The 22,102-nt window shown below is 42.4% G+C and overlaps 1 protein-coding gene across 11 annotated transcripts in view; it reads left to right on the top strand.

Annotated features, from left to right (window-relative positions):
- The window catches only part of SLC6A11 (solute carrier family 6 member 11), a 287,446-nt gene that overhangs the window by 216,323 nt on the left and 49,021 nt on the right, over positions 1 to 22,102 (top strand). For all 11 annotated transcript variants that reach the window (XM_033926541.1, XM_033926542.1, XM_033926538.1 and 8 more), the window contains 2 exons: positions 18,229 to 18,332; positions 21,271 to 21,395. In XM_033926541.1, the coding sequence (XP_033782432.1) occupies positions 18,229 to 18,332; positions 21,271 to 21,395 (229 nt within the window). The remainder of the gene's footprint in view (positions 1 to 18,228; positions 18,333 to 21,270; positions 21,396 to 22,102) is intronic.

Below are 22,102 nucleotides of genomic sequence, written 5' to 3'. Positions count from 1 at the left end.
CAGGTGCCATGTTGGTGGGGCGCCAGCACCCCTCCTCTTCTCTACCCCTCTGCATCTTCCCACTCCTCCCCTCACCACATGTGACCCTTCCTCCGTACCTCTAGTTGTTCACCCCCACAAGCAACAACTTCAACGTGTTCCTTGTGACCATGTCAGCTCTCCCGCAGACATCAATTCAGGGTGACATGCATAGGAAGTGATGTCAGAGGGAGAGCCGCCAGGATCGTGAGGTGCATGTTGCCAAAAGCCACAGAGGTGAGCAGTGGCCTAGTAGTAGAGCTCCTGCCTCAGCACCCTGGGGTTGTTGGAATAGAGGGGATGTCGCTCTTTGTGATCTTATTCGTGTTGGTTAGGTTATCTAATATTAAGAACAGTTTGTTGATTTCAAGATTATCTTCTGTGCTGATATGTTTAGAGTAGTACTCTTTCTTCTTTTGTGTCAGTAGTGATTCTAGCATTTTCTGGTGCCACTTAATCTTGTTTTCTGGAAAGGAGTGTTTACACCAGTAGTGCTTGTCATGTCGGCAAACTCTTTTTAGGGGTATAAGTGCTAAGTCGAACCACTTCTCTGATGATCTTTGGATTCTTTTGCCGCAATTTAGTGGGACTAATTTGTTTAGGATTTGTTCAGTGATCCTTTTCCAATGGTCAGGAAATTTTGGTCATGGATGAGAAGGGAGTTATCTATTTCATTCCAGTATGATTCAAGGGCTACTTTGTTTCTATAGTAAGAGGCTACTCAACAAGTTGGTTTGGTTGTTGATATCTCTTTCTAGAATATTGTGAATGCTAATAGTAGGTGGTTTTAGATAGGGAATTAAATTCTAGGTAGCTTGTGCTTTTTGCTGAGATGGACAAGGCAAGTAGATCTAATTGATAGCCCTTTTTTGGGTTGTTAAAACAAGGGTTTTAGTTCATTTAAGAGGTCAAGGAATTTCATGGTTTGAGGTTGAGCCTAGGTGGAAGTTGAAGAAAGTGGAGTCATATTGTAAAGTAACTCTTGAGATGATGTCTGAAAACTGTGGTTCATCTTCTAGACACTTTCCAGGAGTGATATAGAATAATATGCAGGAGATGGGGTTTATTTCTACCTTTAGTAGTTCTAATGAGGTGAAAGTTATGGATGCTATGATTTTGATGTGAAAAGATGATTTGTGCAGTATTGTCAGACTTCTACCCCTGCAACCAGTTCTCGATAGGTGGGTGAATTAATATGCAGCAGAACGCTTTTTTGTTTGGAGGGACCCACAAGCTCCACCCCAGACCCTGCCCCATAATAGTACTAATTGTAATACATTTTGTCCATTCATTTTTCATATATAGACACAATATAATCTTATTAACAATACATAATGGTTAACCCCAAAATTAAACTACGCAAAGCACACCGTATGTTTCTCAACATTCATTCCTACCAGAACACCTGGCCTTGGTCACACATGCAGAACACAGCTAACCCCTATGTAAATACAGGACCACAAACTAAAAATACTAATATATACAAACAAAACCCTAAGATGCAAGACTCTGCATCCAGTACAACCCCCAGAGAAATAAAAACAAATGCATTTCTTCCTGAACAGTGCAAAATATAGACAGTCAAAGCGCACTCCTGCTCATTGCCGCTCAGCGGTTGAAGAAAATAGCCGCGACCGACCGGATTAGCAGTGGTCTCTTGCCCACTGCACCTCTGGGCCACCAGGGATAAAAGTGAGTAAGTGGCAATTTTGGGGGAGGCCAAGGCCCTTGTGGTTCCCCCCCCCCCGTTCCAACACCTATGGGTGAGTTTGTAATCTATTGGGCAGAAATGCTGCCACCAGTCCCAACTGGAAATGTTGTAAGTCTGCCCTTATCCACCCAGCAGTCACTACCTATCATTTTCAGCAGTAATAAATTATATGGAAAATTTTTGTTTGTTTGTTTTTTTTGTTCAGCCATAAACTTTTTCTTTTCCATGAAATTTTATTAAGATTTTTTTTTAAAAAAAAAATATTTATTTATAGAATTTTATAATATTACCAAGCATATACATCTTGTACAGCAAAGTACGGTCAAAACATAATAAACTGAGTCCAAAATTGAAATATGAAATGTACAGTAATAGATAATTAAATTTAAAAATAAAAATACATAAAGTGAAGATAATCTAATTTGATCGCACACTAGTCCTCAATAATTGGATCCAAGATTTAAAGAGTAGAACAAAATAAGTCAAATAAAGTTATCAGGAAAGCCATGTCTACTGCAGTACAGAGAGCTAATCTTCCTTAGGCGCAGTTATTCCCTTCTCAAGACATTTCATTGAGAGAAAACTTATCAGATGAGATGGCTCTATGAAAATGTACTTCAAGGATAAGTATCTAACTATACATTTACATGGATATCTCAAAAAGAAAATACCCCCTATTTGAGTCACTCCAGGTTTCAGAAGTAGAAATTCTTTTCTTCTCTTTTGAGTCTCTCTAGAGACATCAGGAAAGATCTGAATATGATGTCCCAGGAAGTCCTTGGATCTATTTTTAAAGAAAAGTTTTAATATCCAATCCTTGTCTAGAGCCAAGGCCACAGACAACAAGAGAGTGGCTGAAACAGCCAATTCTCTATCCGATTGTTCCAGAATTGCAGAAATGTCCAATGGTCTATCCCAGGATTCCTCAACTTTTTCTTCTTCTTTGAATGGGGACTTGGTGGGAAGATAGTACACTCTTGTAAGAGGAGGTAAAGAGCTTTCAGAAATTTCCAATATTTTCATAAAGTAACGTTTCACCATTTCTCTAGGGGAAGTTGACAAGATCTTAGGAAAATTTATAAATCTCAAATTGTTAGCTCAACCATTGTTCTCCAGAGCTTCCAACTTCCTCCTGAGAATTATATTATCTTTAACCAACAAGTCTTGATTTTGTTTTAATGATATTAGCTCTTTATTTGTATTTTGTGTCTCTGTTTCTAGCTGAAATATGTCCTGTTTTATCAATTTTATTTCTCCTTTCTGTTCTTTTAATTCTTTATCCAAACTTTTTATTTGAGGATTTAAGGAATTCCCCAAATTCACTACCAAGTCCCATAGTGCTTCAAGTGTGACTTTAGGAGGTTTAGTAGGAGAAAAAAGTTGTATTGTGTAGTGTCAGACTGTTCTGAAATTAGTTTTACCTCAGTGAGGTCTTGTACTCCCCTGACCTCAGTTGTCCCGGTCGCAGGTCCTGACAGAGAGAGCAAGTCACTCTGAGTTGTTCCATTTGGCGAGCCTTCCATAGCACTAGCCTCTGGAGACGAGAAAGCTGCCTCTTCGGGTGCATTCTGGTCCCATGGAGAGCGTGCTGCCTGCGGCGTCGGTTGAAGGGGTGGCGTCCTGACGTCGGGGCTAAGGGTGACATCAAGGCCTGAGAATTTCACCACCGCACTACTCTCCAGCAGTGACCCTAACGGGCTGGCTCCCGACTCTTCCTGCTCCTGCTGTAGACGCCGAAGAAAATCATCGATAGTAACCGATGGGGCTATGGGTCGCCGGGAGGCTCCTCCAGCGTTCCTGCTGCGTCTTTTCGGCATTATTTTTGTAAGTAGATCTCGACGGCGTTCTCACTGCAGCAGAGATGCAGCGGCCATCTTGGTTTATTAAGATTTTTAAAAACAATAATACAAGAAATGCTTGACATGTTCCATAACATATTTAAATCGTAAGTATTAGCCGAGCATTCAAGAAACAAAAAAAAAAAATTACAAACAAAAATGGAAACAGCACACTCGAATACAGCATCTGAATAAGTAATAATAAACCTCTAAGTATTGTTTTTTATTTATATTATACAGCTTTTCTGATGCAATTTTATAAAGACCCAGGCTGGAGAGTGATCACTTGGGAGGAAAAGATCTGGCCCATCTTAAAATCATTTTTGGAAGGCAGGAGTTTTAAAGTAAAATCAAAGGCAAGCTCTCTGACTCCAACAATTTAGTATTTTTGCTACCTTTGGAACAGCTGATTTGAGCTTGTTTTCTCTTTTTGTGATTATGTACATGCTATCCAGTTAATTGTATTTCTGGGACCTGTGCCAGAAAATACAATTGGAAAGCTTAATTAATATATATAGCTTAGATTGTGTCCTGCTTGAGATTTAGTTAACTGATAATAAATCCTCAGAAAATGGAAACCTTGGCTTGTAGAGGATTGGGTTGGTCTATCCATTCAATTATGCTCGTGATTGATAACATTTGGGTCCTTGTGCACTGATAAGAAGGGAGACCTTTTGCTCTTTGGTAGCTGCATACTGCTGTAGTGGTATGTGCTGTATTTTTCTGAGGAGCATGTTCTTGCAGGGAGCTTTCACGCTCTGCCCTCCAGTACGGAAGCCGGTCCCTATATGGAATCAACATTGTGTTGCGAGCCCTCTATAAAGCGCCATATGAGCCTCTGTCAGAGGCGTCTACCATGGGTCTAACAGTGAAGACAGTTTTCTTAGTTGCAATCACTTCGGCAAAGAGGGTGTCAGAACTGCAAGCATTATCTTGCAGAGAGCCTTGCCTCAGATTCACGGAAGCAGGGATATCTTTATGTATGGTGTTTCCTTTCTACCAAAGGTAGCTTTGGTGTTTCATATCAACCTGGAAGTGAAGGTTCCCATTTTTCAGCCCACTGGCGAGAAGAAATGGAACAAATTATTTAATTTTTGACTATAATACATCATGTACTTTATGGAGAGGCACCATGGTATTTGATGCAAGCTTTGAGAAAGCATACACCAAATCGTGAGCTACGTTCACTATTGGCAATGAGATTGTCCTTTGAATGTACTCATGAAGTAAACTATAAAAAACCTTTGTTGGCAGCAATTTCTGTGGCAGGTCCAAGGTTATGGAATGCCATGAATGGTTCATTACGATTATGTAATGTAATGTAATTTATTTCTTATATACCGCTACATCCGTTAGGTTCTAAGCGGTTTACAGAAAATATACATTAAGATTAGAAATAAGAAAGGTACTTGAAAAATTCCCTTACTGTCCCGAAGGCTCACAATCTAACTAAAGTACCTGGAGGGTAATAGAGAAGTGAAAAGTAGAGTTAGAGGAAAAATAAAAATAAAATAAACATTTTAACAAGACAGCATTGATCTAAATACTTTGGAAGGTAGAAGAGAGGAGAGAAAGGAATAGAAGCAGAAGGGGGAGCCGTTGAACAGTAGAATTCTGGAGAAATTTAAATGATAGAAATAGAACAAAACAAAGACAAAAGGCAAAACAATAGATAAGATTAAAGATAAATCATAAGCTGGAAAGAAAAATAAAATAAAACTTTGTCTTCAATCCACGGTTTCAGCGTCAGTGATGAAGTGGAGCAAGTAAGTTTAGGAGGAGCGATTGACGTTTCCAGAAAGGGCTTCTTCAGGGAAGAGACTTGGCAGTCAGTCCCAGGATGCCTATGTCTCCTCCCCTGCGATGTTCTCCCATCCATGCATTCCCTCCCAGACACACTGCCCGTGCCCCAGCCGCTCCAAGGAGGCTGCCCCAGATGAGGCCCACGGTGAATGCAGGATTCTCTCCTCTGCGGGAAAGCCGCCCGGAGCCGACAGTCGATCTTCTTAGCGGACTGCATGGGGGGAAGAGTTCACACTCTTGGTAGGATCGGGTCTGTGTGCTCTCGGTGGTTGTGGCTGGTCTCGTTGCTGCTTAGGTGTAAAAGCAGTTGATCTCCACTGCTGCTGATATTTAAAAGCAGGCAGATTGATCTCTCCAATGGACTGCAGGGGGAGGAGTTCACACTCCTGGCAGGATTGGGTCTGTGGGCTCTTGGTGGTTGCGGTAGGTCTCGCTGCTGCTTGTATGTAAAAGCAGTTGTTTTTAAAGTTGATATTTAAAGCAGGTAGATTGATCTCTTAAACGGGATATAGGGGGAGGAGCTCACATGCCTGGTTGGATCGGGGCAAGGGCTCCTATTATAGGCAGCTGGTCTTGCTGCTACTTAGGTGTTAAAGCAGTTGATCTTCCTAGCGGACTGCAGGAGGTGTGGAGCTCACACTCCTGTCATGATCTGGTCTATAGGCTCTTGGTAGTTGCGGTTGGTCCCAATGCTGCTTAGGTGTAAAAGCAGTTGTTCTCCCACTGCTGCTGATATTTAAAAGTAGGTAGATTGATCTATCCAATGGAATGCTGGGGGAAGATCTTATATGTCTGGCTGGATCGTGGCAAAGGGTTCCCGGTAGTGGCGGCTGGTCCTATTGCTGCTTAGGTGTAAAAACAGTTGATCTTCTTATCGAATTGTAGGGGGGGCGGATCTCACATTCCTGGCAGGTTCGGGTCTGTGGGTTCTTGGTGGTTGCGGATGGACCCGCTGCTGCTTAGGTGTAAAAGCAGTTGTTTTCTCAATGCTGCTGATATTTAAAAGCAGGCAGATTGATCTCTCCAACAAATTGTATGGTGAAGAGCATACACGTCTGGCTGGATTGGGACAAAAGCTCTCGATAGTGGCGGCTGGTCTTGGTGCTGCTTAGGTGTAAAAGCAGTTGATCTCCTACTTCTGATAATATTTAAAAGCAAGCATATTGATTTTTCCAACGGAATGCTGGGGGAAGAGCTTACTTGTTTAGCTGGATCAGGGCAAAGGGCTCTCGGTAGTGGTGGCTGGTCCTGTTGCTGCTTAGGTGTAAAAAACAGTTGATCTTCCTAGTGGACTGCAGGGGGAGGTGGAGCTCACACTCTTGGTTGGATCGGGTCTGTGTGCTCTTGGTAGTTGCGGATAGTTCCGCTGCTGCTGAGGTGTAAAAGCAGTTGATTTCCCACTGTTGCTGATATTTAAAAGCAGGTAGATTGATCTCTCCAATGGACTGCAGAGGGAGGAGCTCACATGCCTGGCTGGATCGGGGCAAAGGGCTCTTGGTAGTGGTGGCTGGTCCTGCTGCTGCTTAGGTGTAAAAGCAGTTGATTTTCCTAGCGAACTGCAGGGAGGGTGGAGCTCATATTTTTGCAGGACCGGGACTATGGGTTTTTGGTGGGTTGGTCCCGTTGCTGCTTAGGTGTAAAAGCAATTGATCTCCCACTGCTGCTGATATTTAAAAGCAATAGAGAGAACTGACTCGAGCTAATTAAACCTCCAAGAGAAGTACTCATAAAACTGTAACTTTGCTCAGAGGCTTGTAACTCTGAAGAGAGGGAGGTAACCCTCTCTTGAAACAAGAGTTATTATTTCAAATCATAGCAAGGTGTTTTAGTAAAAATGAGTCCAACTCTTGAGGGTAACAAGGTTTGAAAAAATGTTCAATACTTAAATGGAGTATTTTGCAGAATTTTTAAAAGTCCAAAAATAATGATGATTGCATTCAGGAAAATTGTACTTAACTTAAATGCAGAACATGCAACTTCCAGGGTCCCAGAGCACAGTGAATTAGCAGTAATTCACTGTGCTCTGGGACCCTGGAAGTTGCATGTTCTGCATTTAAGTTAAGTACAATTTTCCTGAATGCAATCATCATTATTTTTGGACTTTTAAAAATTCTGCAAAATACTCCATTTAAGTATTGAACATTTTTTCAAACCTTGTTACCCTCAAGAGTTGGACTCATTTTTACTAAAACACCTTGCTATGATTTGAAATAATAACTCTTGTTTCAAGAGAGGGTTACCTCCCTCTCTTCAGAGTTACAAGCCTCTGAGCAAAGTTACAGTTTTATGAGTACTTCTCTTGGAGGTTTAATTAGCTCGAGTCAGTTCTCTCTATTGCATTTCAGCTACTTTCTGACTCTCAATTGCTACATTCTCCCTGTGTATTTGGAAACGATATTTAAAAGCAGGCAGATTGTCCAGGGAGAGGAGCTCTGCACTCAAACTGCCATCCTCCTCGCCTCCAAGTTCCGGAATTATGTCCAGACTTTAAATCTTTTAAGAAATCCCTGAGAAACGTTTCTATTTGTTAGAGCATTTTATAAATAAGAAAATGTCTGTATTTTTTTCCTGCAAGGCCTAATTAAAAAATGAGGGTTTTGATGTTATTTGAGGGTAAATGAGGGCTTTGAGGGTTATTTTTAGTTTAAGTTGTTTAGAGATGCAGAATTATAAGTTTTATGTATTTGTTATTTCAAGTTATGTATGTGAATACTGTAAACCGCTTAGTTTGTAGAACATAAGAACATAAGCAATGCCTCGGCTGGGTCAGACCTGAGGTCCATCTTGCCCAACAATCCGCTCACGCGGCGGCCCAACAGGTCCAGGACCTGAGCAGTAATCATCTATTTATACCCTTCTATTCCCTTTTCCAGCAGGAAATTGTCCAATCCTCTCTTAAATCCCAGTACTGTATTCTGCCCTATAACTTCCTCTGGAAGCACATTCCAAGTGTCCACCACACGTTGGGTAAAGAAGAACTTCCTGGCATTTGTATTGAATCTGTCCCCTTTCAACTTTTCCGAATGCCCTCTTGTTCTTTTATTTTTTGAAAGTTTGAAGAATCTGTCCCTCTCTACTCTCTCTATGCCCCTCATGATCTTATAAGTCTCTATCATATCCCCTCTAAGTCTCCTCTTCTCCAGGGAAAAGAGACCCAGTTTCTCCAATCTCTCAGCGTATGAAAGGTTTTCCATCCCTTTTATCAGACGTGTCGCTCTCCTCTGAACCCTCTCGAGTAACGCCATATCCTTCTTAAGGTACGGCGACCAGTTCTGGACGCAGTACTCCAGATGTGGGCGCACCATCGCCCGATACAGCGGCAGAATAACTTCTTTCATCCTGGTTGTAATACCCTTCTTGATTATACCTAGCATTCTATTCGCTCTCTTAGCAGCCGCTGCGCATTGTGCCGTTGGCTTCATTGACCTGTCCACTATTACCCCAAGTGTCTCTCTTGGGTACTCTCATTCAATAACATCCCTCCCATCATATAGTTTTACCTCGGGTTTTGCTTCCCACATGCAATACTTTACATTTCTCAACGTTGAACTTCATTTGCCATTTTGTCGCCCATTCCCCTAGTTTGTTCAAGTCTCTTTGCAATTCCTCACAGTCCTCTTTAGTCCGAGCTCCCCTAAATAATTTGGTGTTATCTGCAAATTTTATTATCTCACACTTCGTCCCTGTTTCTAGATCATTTATGAATATATTAAATAACAGTGGCCCGAGCACCGAGCCCTGCGGAACACCACTCGTGACCCTCCTCCAGTCCGAGTAGTGGCCCTTCACCTTACCCTCTGTTTCCTACCCGCCAACCAGTTTCTGATCCATCTATGTACGTCTCCGTCCACCCCATGGTTCTTCAGTTTCCGGAGTAGTCGTTCATGAGGCACCTTGTCAAAGGCTTTTTGGAAATCAAGGTATATATCTATGGGGTAACCTCTGTCCATCTGTTTGTTAATTCCTTCAAAGAAGTGTAGTAAATTAGTTAGGCATGATCTCCCCCTGCAGAAACCATGTTGGCTGGTTATCAGAAGTTCGTTTCTTTCCAAGTGATTATCGATGTTTTCTTTGATCAGTGCTTCCACCATTTTTCCCGGAACCGAGGTCAGACTCAAAGGTCTGTAGTTTCCCGGGTCACCTCTTGATCCCTTTTTAAAGATAGGCGTGACGTTGGCCGTCTTCCAATCCTCTGGGATCACGCCTGTTTTCAGGGATAGGTTGCATATTTGCTGTAGTAGTTCTGCTATCTCCTCCTTTAGTTCCTTCAGAACCCTTGGATGGATTCCGTCCGGACCTGGAGATTTGTCAATTTTTAGTTTATCTATCTGCCTGCGCACATCTTCAAGGCTCATTTCCATGAATGTTAATTTTTCTGCTTGATTTCCATTGAAGAATTGCTCAGGTTCCGGTATGTTGGTTGTGTCTTCGTTCGTAAATACAGACAAAAAGAACATGTTAAGATTTTCAGCGATTTCTTTCTCCTCCTTCACAACTCCCTTTCTGTCTCCATCGTCCAGCGGTCCCACCTCCTCCCTAGCCGGCTGTTTCCCTTTAACATATCTGTAAGCGGAATAGAAATTTTTAAAATAAAATAAATAACAAAAATTGAGTACTGAGCTTCTGTGGATATCCTGAAAACTGACTAGTGACAGAAAATGCAACTTTAAATAACAGTGAGGAGTAAAAGGACCTCAGAAAGTGAGACTTCTCAATTATAGTAGTAGGCTAAGTTGTAGCCCAAAAAACCCTCTCCTTATTTATACAAATGCTAGGTTTATTATTTACTCTTCTGTCGGCACGCTAGTTTAACCAGAAAACGAGGCAGGATCCAAAAATAGTAATGAACACTCGGGATGCTTGAAGTTCTTTTGAAGAGGCATTGGCAAAGCTTTAAAATGTTGATTGACTCTGGAATAATGTAACTCTGGAATAACTCTGGAATAGTAACTCTGGAATAATGATGTCATTGTCCCTTACTGCTATGGGCACTGATTCCTTGATAAGTAAACCCCTACCACCACCACCACCGTTACTGATCCCAACAGAGTGGGACAAGTTGTGGCTAGCTAAGTTTACGACTGAAAATATGAGTTCAGCCAGAAGATGGGTGAGTGACAGAAGGAAAACAGCTTGAAGGAACAAGGAGTAAATAGAAAATGATCACAGTAATTCCCATTGATTAGGCCTTACTAAATTAGCACTTCAGTATGTGGTGTGCATGGTAATCTCAGCGTGATGTTTTGCCACCGAGAGCAGTCATGAATAAACAAAAACATTGGAATTTGGGTGCTTTTCCCCAGTCTTCTTTCATAATGACTGCACTGTGGCTATTGGCGCCTGCATGTAACATTAGCATAAGATGGAAAAGTGAGTGCCTAGCAACCCGAAGAAATTCCAGGGAGAGGTGGGAAGGAAGTGATTTCCATGTCATTATTCACTCCTATAAAGGCTAGTGTAAGGTAGATCCTGGAAACACAGTTGTTTTATTATTCTGTCAACCTACTTTTAATCTTTATTAGACATACTCCAAAATAGAAGGAAAAAAAAAGCGCCCTGATTTCATGGTAGCCATTTTGTGCTTAATTTGAAGCAGTACATCCTTGGGTAGCTAGCTTCTCTGTGCTATCATTCCTTGAGAGAGATTCACCCTTTCCATTTGCACATGGGATTTCTAAATTCTTTTAGAAACTGGGCAGCAACTCTGCCAGCCAAAGGATTTTGTTAAAACCCATTTTTATGAAGCAGATAGATAAACAACTCTTCTTTTCTGGTCAAATCTTTTTCTCTCAGTATATCAACAAAGCACAAAATGGATACAGGACTTTCATTTATTAATGTTATGTGAAATACATGCATTACATAATGAAACAACTTATTCCTCAGAATAAAATTAGCTGTTACAGAATTAGAATCTATAGTAAAGAGTAAAAGAAATAGCACGCAGATGAGCGAATCTCAGCCCAGGAGGATCGGGCAGGGGTGTCGGAACAGTGCATCACCTCACTGGAAGCCCAAGTAAAAATGCTGGAAGACTGGGCTGAGGATGCTGAAAACAGGGGCCGACAAAAAAATCTTCGGCTCATTGACGTGCCCGAATCAGTTCGGGACCAGGACCTGGGCAATCTAGTGGTGAGCTGGCTGCCCCAAACGCTAGGTCTGGTGGCCTCCCTGGGCACTGTCCACGTGGAGCGAACCCACCGCATTGGGGCCCCGAGGGCGGGCGGTGCCCGACCACGGCTAGTGATAGCTCACTTTCTTAATTATGCAGCGAAAGTGAAGATCTTGGAGGCTTACCGACAGGCTAGGTCCTTGCACCACCAGGGTGCTAAAATCCTACTCTTCCAGGATTTTTCTGTTAAACTGGTGGAGTGCCGGCGGGCATTGGCCCCTTATTGTACCCAGCTCCACATGAGAGGGATCAAGTTCGCACTCCAGTCCCCAGCCCGGGTTCGTATCCTACATAACAAAGAGATCGTCACCCTGGACAACCCTGAAGATCTCCATGCTTTTTTGGATAAACTGCCTGCCCCATGAAGTGGTTTTTTTGTGCTCCTAAAGTTTTCCTGCACCTGCCTGGATCCCTGCTTACCTACCTGCCGTGGATTCCCGGGGCTCCTGCCTCTATTACTTCTCGGGACTAGACTGCACCTGCCTGGATCTCCAGACATCCCTTACTTGACTTCTGGAGGCCCCGTGCCTTGGATCCTGCTCTTCAGACCTCTCTGAGCAGGGCAGCGGGCAACTATTTGCTCTCTAGACTTCTACTTGAGGAGCCTGGCCCTACCAACGGGAGTGGAATGCACAGCCCATGATGGCTGGGTCCTCCTTGCCTGCTAGATGGTGGACCTTGCCTGCTGGATCCTGCTTGGGGGTCCCTGATGTGTGCAGATGCTGGCATCTCCTCGTCGCTTGGGGTCCAGACTGGGGGGGGGGGGGGCAGTCTGGTCTGGGTTTGGTGTCTCTTTCAATCTTTTGTATGCTTTGATTTTAGGGCTAGGCCCTTCTGTGCTGACAGATACTGACACATAAGAACTGCCATCTTTGGATCAGACCTTCGGTCCATCAAGTTCGGTGATCCGCATACGCGGAGGCCCAGTCAGGTGTACACCTGGCGTAATTTTAGTCACCCATATCTCTCTATGCCTCTCGTAAGGAGATGTGCATCTAGTTTGCTTTTAAATCCTAGAACAGTGAATTCAACCTCCTCTGGGAGAGCATTCTAGGTGTCCACCACTCGTGTGAAGCAGAACTTCCTGATATTTGTCCTGGACTTGTCCCCCCTTAATTTCAGTCCATGTCCTCTTATCCGTGTCAAATTGGACATTGTAAATAATTTTTTTTTCCTGCTCTATTTTGTCGATTCCTTTCAGTATTTTGAAAGTCTCGATCATGTCCCCTCGCAGTCTCCTTTTCTCAAGGGAGAACAATCCCAGTCTCTTAAGTCGTTCATCGTATTCCAAGTTCTCCATACCTTTTATTAGCTTCGTTGCTCGGCTCTGCACCCTCTCCAGCAGTTTTATATCATTCTTTAGGTTGGGAGACCAATGTTGGACGCAGTATTCCAGGTGCAGTCTGACCATGGCTCTGTAGAGCGGTATTATAACTTTCTCTGATCTACTCATAATTCCCTTCTTTATCATGCCTACCATTCTAATTGCTTTCTTTGCCGCTGCCGCACATTGCGCCGATGGTTTCAGGGTCCTATCTATCAGTACACCCAGGTCCTTTTCCTGTTCGGTTTTTCCCAGAGTTACACCTGACATACTATACTTATGATCTTTATTTTTCTGCTTAAATGCATCACTTTGCATTTTTCCACATTAAAATTCATCTTTAGGTGTTTTTGGTTTGTTTGCATGCAAAATTTGGAAAGCTAGTGATTTCATCCTGCAAAATGGCTACCTGCAGTAATTGCCTTGTTCCTTCTTCTGAGCAATAGCCGTCCTAATTATCTGCAGCCATCTGCTCCTTTACCCATCACTGTGCTCTGTAACAGGTAGTGGGATCATTATTCTGGGCAGTAAAATGACTTCCAAGCAGTAAATGATACATTTGAAAGACTTTTCCTACTTGTGTGACTGATGGTGGTGGGCTGAGAAACAAAGGAGAGCATGGCATGCAAGCCATGACAACACAGAGCAGGTGGCAAAATAATAACGATTCTGAGGGTGGGGAGTGGGAAGAGAGAGTAATCGGAAGAAAGCTCAAAAGTTGATTTAAAGAGCTGAAAGTAGCAACTATGATCATCAATGGAACCAGGGTATCCTTCAGGGTATGCTTTTAGGTCTGCAGTTTCTTTTTATACGACAAACTGGGTTCTCAAACCTGATTTGCTGAGGTTTCAGATAGATGGTTTCTTCAGGAAGAAAGAAGATTTCAGCAGGAAATTGAGGAGGGAATGATTATGAAGGATGAGAACTAATTTTAATATTTATTTATTTATATTTCACATATCCTACATTGCTGTGTGGATTACAAATTATTCAGGTACTCAGAAAACGTTCGACAAGGTTCCACATGTAAGACTTCTCAGGAAATTATAAGGCTATGGAATAGAGGTAGATATACTAAGATGAATAGGCAAATGGCTAGAGAACAGAAAACAGAGAGTGGGCATAAATGGGAAGTTCTCAGAATGGGAAAAAGTGACTAGTGGTGTATCCCAGGGCTTGGTATTTGGACCCATCTTATTTAATATTTTCATAAATGACCTGGAAGAAGGAACATCCAGTGAAATCATCAAGTTTGCAGGCGACACAAAGCTATGCCGGGCAATCAGATCGCAGAAGGACAGCGAGGAACTCCAGAGCGACTTGAATCAATTGGAGAAGTGGGCAGATAAATGGCAGATATAAAACTGCTAGAGAGGGTGCAGAGACGAGCCACGAAGCTAGTGAAAGGTATGGAGAACCTGGACTATGAGGAACGACTTCGGAGACTGGGGTTGTTCTCCCTTTAGAAGAGGAGACTGCGAGGAGATCTGATCGAGACTTTCAAAATACTGAAAGGATTCGACAAAATAGAGCAGGGAAAGCAGTTATTTACAATGTCCAATGTGACACGGACAAGAGGACTTAGACTGAAGCTGAGGGGGGACAGGTCCAGGACGAATATCAGGAAGTTCTGTTTCATGCATAGAGTGGTGGACACCTGGAATGTTCTCCCAGAGGAGGTTATTGCAGAATCCACCGTTCTAGGATTTAAGGGTAAACTACATGCACATCTCCTTAAGAGTGGCATAGAGTGATACGGGTAAGGGTAAATTAGATGCACATCTCCCTTGAGAAGCATACAGTGATATGGGGACTAAAACTATGCCAGGGTACACCTGGCGGGGTCTCCGCGTGTGCAAATCACCGGACTTGATGGACCCAGGGTCTGATCCAGAGATGGCAATTCTTATGTTCTTATGTTCAAGCATTTTTCCATATCTGTCCCAGTTGGCTCACACTCTATCTAATGTACCTGGGGCATTAAGTGACTTGTCCAGGGTCACAAGAAGCAATATGGGATTTGAACCCACAACCCCAGGGTGCTGGGCTGTAGCTTTAACCACTGTACCACACACTCCAATAATGTTTTTAAACGTATTGTTCAGTCACTCTAAACCATATTGATTATTGTAACTCAGTTTTACTACTATTTGGGTTTTTGCCAGTTACTGTGACCTGGATTGGCCACTTTTAGAAACAAGAAACTGGGCTAAATGGACCATTGATCTGACCCAGTATGACTGTTCTTATGGGACTGTAGGAGGGATTACTAAGAAATCTACAAACATTACATAATACTCGTACTTTGGGTGCAACTGATCTTTGGTTCAAATTTTGAACCTGCTTCTCCATTACTAAGAAATGTCCACTAGCTACCAGTGAGAGCCTGGATTGTTTTCAAAGTTATGTATAATGGTTTATTAAATACTAGAAGGGCTATTACCTAATTTCTCTAATTTAATTAATCTTACTCATAGAAATGGAGATTATTTAGATCAGCTTCCATTACTACTTCAATATCCCAACTTCAAAAATGTCAGGTCATATTATACAGATGCAATTCTTTCTTCAATTTCCCTCACCAAAGACATTTACACTTCTCCCTCCGTATTCGCTGTGATAGAGGATTAACAGAACTGCAAATACAGAAAAACCGCAAATAACTTTTTCATATGTTATTCGCTGTTTTCTATTAAAAACCATCGTAAATATGGTGAAACCGCGACTAACAGGTAGGAGACCTGGCCTGTTCCTGAAGGAGAGGCAAAACATGGTAAAGAAAGTGCTGGGAATCAGCAATTTTCTCTGTAAACGCTTGGAATCAGCAATTTCTCTATGCAAGCTGATGTAATTTGGGGGAGGAGTCAGCAAACTAAAAACCGTGAATAATCGAAACCGTGAATGCTGAAACCGCAAATACAGAGGGAGACGTGTAGATCATTTGTTCAATGGAAGGCATCCTTCTTTTATCGGGTTCCTTTAATTTGGAATGATCTCCCTATGTTAATAAGATCTGTAGGTCAATATACACTTCTCCCTTGCTATTCATGAGGGATAGGGGCAGAGCCGGACTGCGAATGGCGAAAAACCGCGAATATCCGGCTCTGACCCACCCCCGCCTCCCTTCTGCCTTCCCCTTCCTCTTGAGAGACTACAGGAACTCCCCACAGCCATTTCCTAATGGCTATCTGCACGGGGCAGGAGCGTAGGAAGATCGCTCCTGCCCCGAAAACCAGCTAGACCACCAGGTAAGGCCAGGATGCCGGGGAGAAGACAAAAATATGGGGGGGGGGTTTCCCCTCCTCCCCCCCCCCAAAAAAAATTGCGATTATGTGAAATCGCGAGTAGGGAAACCGCGAATGGGGAGGGGGAAGTGTACTGTTTTAAGGAAAAATTTAAATTTTTTAAAAACCTTGAAATTTATCATCTTTTACTGATAATGTTCTATTTGAATATTCCCAAAAAGAAGTGTAAACGCCTGCAGAACTGGGACAAATACTTTATTTCAAATAAAAGACCCAACACTGCCAGTGTTTCGGCTCTTGGCCTGCCTCAGGGATCTTTTTAATTATAGTGCAATTTTCTTTTATAGAATTGCGCATCCCAATTTCTGATTAAACCTGGCTGTACTGCAGTATGCTTCCCAAAGGGTTCTGCTTAATGTTTCCTTCCCAGAACCAGGAAAGAAGGACTGAAGCTTCCTTCTTTGTTCCCAGCCTTACCCTTAGGCAGGTAAGCTTCAGTCCTTCTTTCCTGATTTCTTTCGGTAATCACCCAAAGCTCCTGGGAGAGTAAGCTCTGTGATTTTACGTGTCTCTGCAACACCTTGCACCCACCCCACCCTCAACTCCGTCCTACAAAGGCCAATGCAGAACGAAAAGGCAGGAAACCTAAGAAGTGAAAATTCCTCCGCGGAGCGCACCATTGACTGGAGGGAGCAAATTAGTCAAGGGTTGAAACTGACATAAGTGTTTGGGCTATTGTATTTGGGCTCCTTTACCCTCCCTCACTCCAGTCTCCTGCGGGATACGATTTCTCCTCTTTCCATCCAAAACAGAAATGATATGGGGAGCTGCAGTGCCTTAAAGCTTCCCGGCTGCAACAAGTTCTCATCAGCTTTCAGTGTCACCTTATTGCAAAGCCCCGTGGCATGGTCTGGGGCAGGAGAATTGGGGCAGAGATCGGGCCAGTAGAGTCCCCTTCGCCGACACAAGTTCACTGCCCCAGCGAGTCCCTGCCGTGAAGAGCCACAGCAGCTGGGGACTTTTAAAAGCAGGCAATTATTCTCTCCTGCTCTCTGCCACCCTTCCCCGCAGTGCAGCCCCGCTTTAAAACCACAGGCTCACACTGCGGGGAAGGGGGCAGAGAGCAGGAGAGTCGGGGAAGAAAGAGCAGGGCTCAGCTGGAAGGGGCAGAGATGGGCTGCAGGCTGAGATTTCAGGCCGAGGACAGTCGGAAAGGATGTTTGCGACTGGTCCCCAGCAGTCGCTTTATGTGTTGATCGGCCAGCCCAGTCAGTTCCCGCGATCAGTTTGCTTAGTGAATCTACCCTATGTTACCTTGGCTTTAACCATGGTTAAACTTCTATTTTCTCTAGCTAACATGCTTTGCCTCACAGGCTTATCTTGGAAGGCCTCATGCAGTGTACAATGTTTTCGTTTTCCTAGAGTAATGTAGTAGAACAAAAAGAAAAAATGATTTAGTAGTTATCGGTTGCTTGCCTTATAGTTTTTTTGACCAAATTAATTATACGAGTACTGCTGAAATTACTGTTGATTAAGTTTTTAAAAAATTATTATTTATGTTGATTGTTCATTTGTTATCCCACCAATGGAAAAGGTCTGAGCAACTTACAATTTATGGTAAAGTCTACTGTCATACAAGTTACCAATCATACATAAAATCCAATTGTGTCATCTTATTCAAATCAGTCTACCCGAAGGGAACAGTTTAAAGACATTTTTTAAAAATGCTTTTTAAAAGAGACTTAAATTTTTGAAAAGATTGTTCCACCTTGATGAAAGGTGGCAAACTATTCCATAGAAAAGGTGAGATGAAAAAGTAAGCTGATTTTCTTGTAGATTCATAATGGGCTAGTTTGGGAGAGGGAAGACCTAATCTTATTAGCGTCGATTGACCTCAGTGCACGAGAAGGAGTATATGGTATAGTGGAAGATGCTAAGTAAACGAACTGAGAATGGTGGAGCGCTTTGAATGTTAGGCACAAAATTTTGAATTGGCATCTAAGGACGTCAAGCATTCTGCACTCATAAAGAAACTTTCAAAATTATGACCAATGTTTATGTTATCTGAAAACCAAATCACTTCATTTGTCTAATAGCACTTCTTTTTCTGCCTATAGGTATGGGTAGATGCAGGCACTCAGATATTCTTCTCTTATGCCATCTGCTTGGGATGCCTGACTGCCTTAGGAAGTTATAACAACTACAATAACAACTGTTACAGGTAACAGTGTATTTTAAAGTCAGCAGTAGTGATTTGCAGTTGTTTCATTGCCCATTGTCAATCATGAATACACATTTCCAACACCACCACTACTTTAACTAATAATAATAATAATAACAGTTTATATACCGCAGTACCGTGAAGTTCAATGCGGTTTACAAAAGAATAAAAGAAGTTACAAATTGATTGAACTTAAAAGAGGTGAAAGCAAGTGGTTAATAGGTCAAGAGAAATGTTATTGAAGAGAAAGAGTTGTACGGGTCAGCTGTCTAGATACTTCAGGAACAGATATGTTTTTAGGCGCTTCCTGAATTCCTCATAAGTAGTGGGCGAAAGCAATTGTTCTAATTCTTTACCCCATAATGCTGCCTGATGTGAGAGCAGGTGTTCATGGTGTTTTTTTAGTTTACATCCTCTAACTGGGGGGGAAACGAAGTTCAAATGTGAGCTTCTACTAATGTAACAGACAGGGGGAGTAGAAACTAGTGCTGCCCGATTCAGGAAAAAAAATTTCGTTTCGATTCAGCCCATTGCATCAATTTTTTGATTCGATTTTCCTGCCCAAGTGGGTGGTGGTGTTGTTTTTTGTTTTTTTTTTCAAACATCCTGGTGGGTTTATTTTATAGCCTCTTCACCCCCTTTACCCTCTCCTACACACTGGCGCTGTGGTGTAAACAAAAAATACTTGTCCTCTCTGTTAAAAATCCTAGCTCACGTTTGCGGTCTAACACCAGCTCTGGCAGGATACACATTTCAAATCTGACATTGTAATCACAAAACAGAAAATAAATTTTTTTTTTCTACCTTTTGTTGTCTGGTCATTATTCAAATCTTGTTGGTCCCAGGCTCTGGTTGTCTTCTGATAACTCGCTTGCCAGGGTCTCCTTCTTTCTTCTTTCTCCATGCTAACCATCCATCTTCTGTCTCAGTCCTCTCTTTCTGTTTCCCTTCCTTCCTCCGGAGGTTTGGCATCTTTCCTTTTTTTCATCTCCATCAACCAACCGCAGCCACAGCGATTGACCCCACCATCCCCAGATCCACCATCTCTCCTTTTCTCAACTAACCTTTCATCCAGCATTTCTCCCTCCTTCCATTTCTCCTTCCTTTTCTGCCTCCCCATTCATCTCGCTCACTCCATGAGTCCAATACTTTCTGCCTCCTACACGCTTTCTCTCTCTGTCCTTGCCTCTTCCCTCCTTCCCATTCCCAACCCAACATGCTCTCTCCCCATGCACCATCTCACCCTCCCCTCCAGTGTGTAGCACCATTTATTTCCCTCCCTTTCTGCCAGGTCCAGCAGCACCTTTTCTCCCTTCCTTTTACCTCTCCCTGTCCAACAGTACCCCTTCTCCCTTCCCTGCTCCTTCTGTCCAGCAGTAGCCCTTCTCCCTTCCCTGCTCCTCCTGTCCAGCAATACCCCTTCTCCCTTCCCTGCTCCCCCTGTCCAGCAGTACCCCTTCTCCCTTCCCTCCCTCCGTGTACTTATAGACCAGGGCCCCCTCCCCTGAAGGCCTCCCCCTGAAGGATTGCATATTCCCCCCTCCCCTTCTTTGCATGTCCTCCGGCTTCCCCCCTGCAGAGAGGATCACCAGTGCTTTACGCGATCCTTGCAGGCTACCACTGTCCTCAGAAGCACTTCCTTCTGACGTGGTCCCGCTCCCTCCTCTGACGTCAATGTATCTGTGCTGTTTTTTCTGTCCTATTCCCACTTCCATCCTACCATTAACCCTATATTTGGCATTTTTGCTCAGAAGCAACATGTGTCGTCAATGGCTCCTATGGGAGATCTTCATCTCCAAATGCATGTTACCTTGGCACTGTTGCTTTCGTTCAACATCAAGTTACATAAAGCAGCCTTTTTCACCACCTACCAATTAAAGGGCTAACATAAAATCCCATGTTGCACATTAAACACCTAAGCATTAATGTTTTAAAAACATATATTAACTGCTTAACATGCATTAAAACCCATGCTAAACACTTTCCATGCTTTGATAAATAGCCCCCATAAGGTGTTAGAAAGCTTGTGTTAGGTCCTTGCTTGTTAGTTTCAGGGTATCTTGTTTTAACTTCATAAATCTTACATTCTAGGACAATATTACAGTATGCATTGAGTGTTCTGATTATAAAGTTATTGATAAAGCAGTGCACTATGCATGTAATTTTGAATGCAAGTTTGTGAAAGTAGATTAAATACAAAATCCCTTTGCTTGTTAAATCATATTGCCTAATGTAGCTAGTTGTATGAGATAAAGAAAATTACATTGCAAATCTTGTGCATTCTGCAGAACTTTCTGATTCCCATGGTCGCTTAAATGTAGAACAAAAAACACTGAATTCATGCGATATCTCTACATATACTATGGGGTCCTTTTATCAAGCTGTGGTAGGGGTTTAACGTACGTAATACCTCGCGTTAAACTACCTGCCGCGCTAGCCGCTAACACCTGCATTGAGCAGGCATTAGTTTTTTAGCTGACCGCGGAGGTTAGCACGTGATGAAATGTCCAACACGCTAACCCCGCTAGCGTGGCTTGATAAAAGGTCCCCTATATTACATAAATTAGAGTTATAGGAGAAAAGATCAAGTTAAAGCATAGGTGAAGCCCAGTGCTATGGATCTGTAATACAGGGGAGTGGGTCTGGGACCATTAAATGTTTGTTTCCACAGTTCTCTACCAGATATTTACTGTGAGTAGGGAAAAGAATAGAGATCAACATTTGAGATGCTCAGAATTCATTGATGTCTGAGTGCCCTCTAGTGGCTAGTGTATAAATAATACGAGTGCAATATTGCTGATGTAGCATAATGGTAAGGGTTTTCTTAATGACACAAATTCTTTGGTTTGAGCTTAGTCATGTTTCTTGATATGTTGCTTATATCTCAGTATTTATTCAGTATAAGTTACTGGACATCAGCACATTGTTTTCTCTGCAGGGATTGTATTATGTTGTGCTGCCTGAATAGTGGGACCAGTTTTGTGGCTGGATTTGCCATCTTTTCTGTCCTTGGATTTATGGCATATGAACAAGGAGTACCAATAGCTGAAGTTGCAGAATCAGGTAAGCCACTAAGCTGACTGGGCTTTGTTTGACTACAATAATTTATTAATGTTTTATAATCTTATAATTAGGTTGATTACCTTATCCAGATTTGTACTTTATAAAGTAACTGTTGCTGTGTGACACTTCTCTTTCTTTCTGACTGAAAACCCATCAATAGAACACTGGATATTCATATATCCATGTGTTTTTAATGCCTCTGACCATCACAGGCTGAATCTTTCAATGCTAGGGCCATGTACAGCCGCTGACATTGAGAATCTGGGTCAGCCACTGACATAAAGGTTATATGGATGCTGGCCGATATAGAGTACAACGCTAACACCAGTAGCTAAGTGGTTAACTGCCACTGACTACAGACAGTTGGTTTGCTCAGTGTGGTTTAAAGCATGAATGTTGATCTCTGAGATCTTACACATATTAGTTAAGTTTGTAATATGAATCAGCTTCATTTATTTATTTTCCTTTTTTTACTGGGGGAGGAACTGGCACTTACCTCCATAATATCTGGGTTGGTCACTGCCGGAAACAGGGTAGTTTCAAGTTTAAGTTTCAAGTTTATTAGGTGTCTTTATTAATCGCTTAATCAAACTTCTAAGCGATGTACACATTAAAATTTACATTTGTTAGGTGACAATACAATACATACGAATTCTTAAAAAGGACTAAATAACACTCAATTTAACATATTCTTAACATTAGGGCTT

The sequence above is a fragment of the Geotrypetes seraphini genome, chromosome 17, assembly GCF_902459505.1.
Source record: "Geotrypetes seraphini chromosome 17, aGeoSer1.1, whole genome shotgun sequence".
Taxonomy (NCBI): domain Eukaryota; kingdom Metazoa; phylum Chordata; class Amphibia; order Gymnophiona; family Dermophiidae; genus Geotrypetes; species Geotrypetes seraphini.
This window is presented reverse-complemented; position numbering and strand designations above follow the sequence as displayed.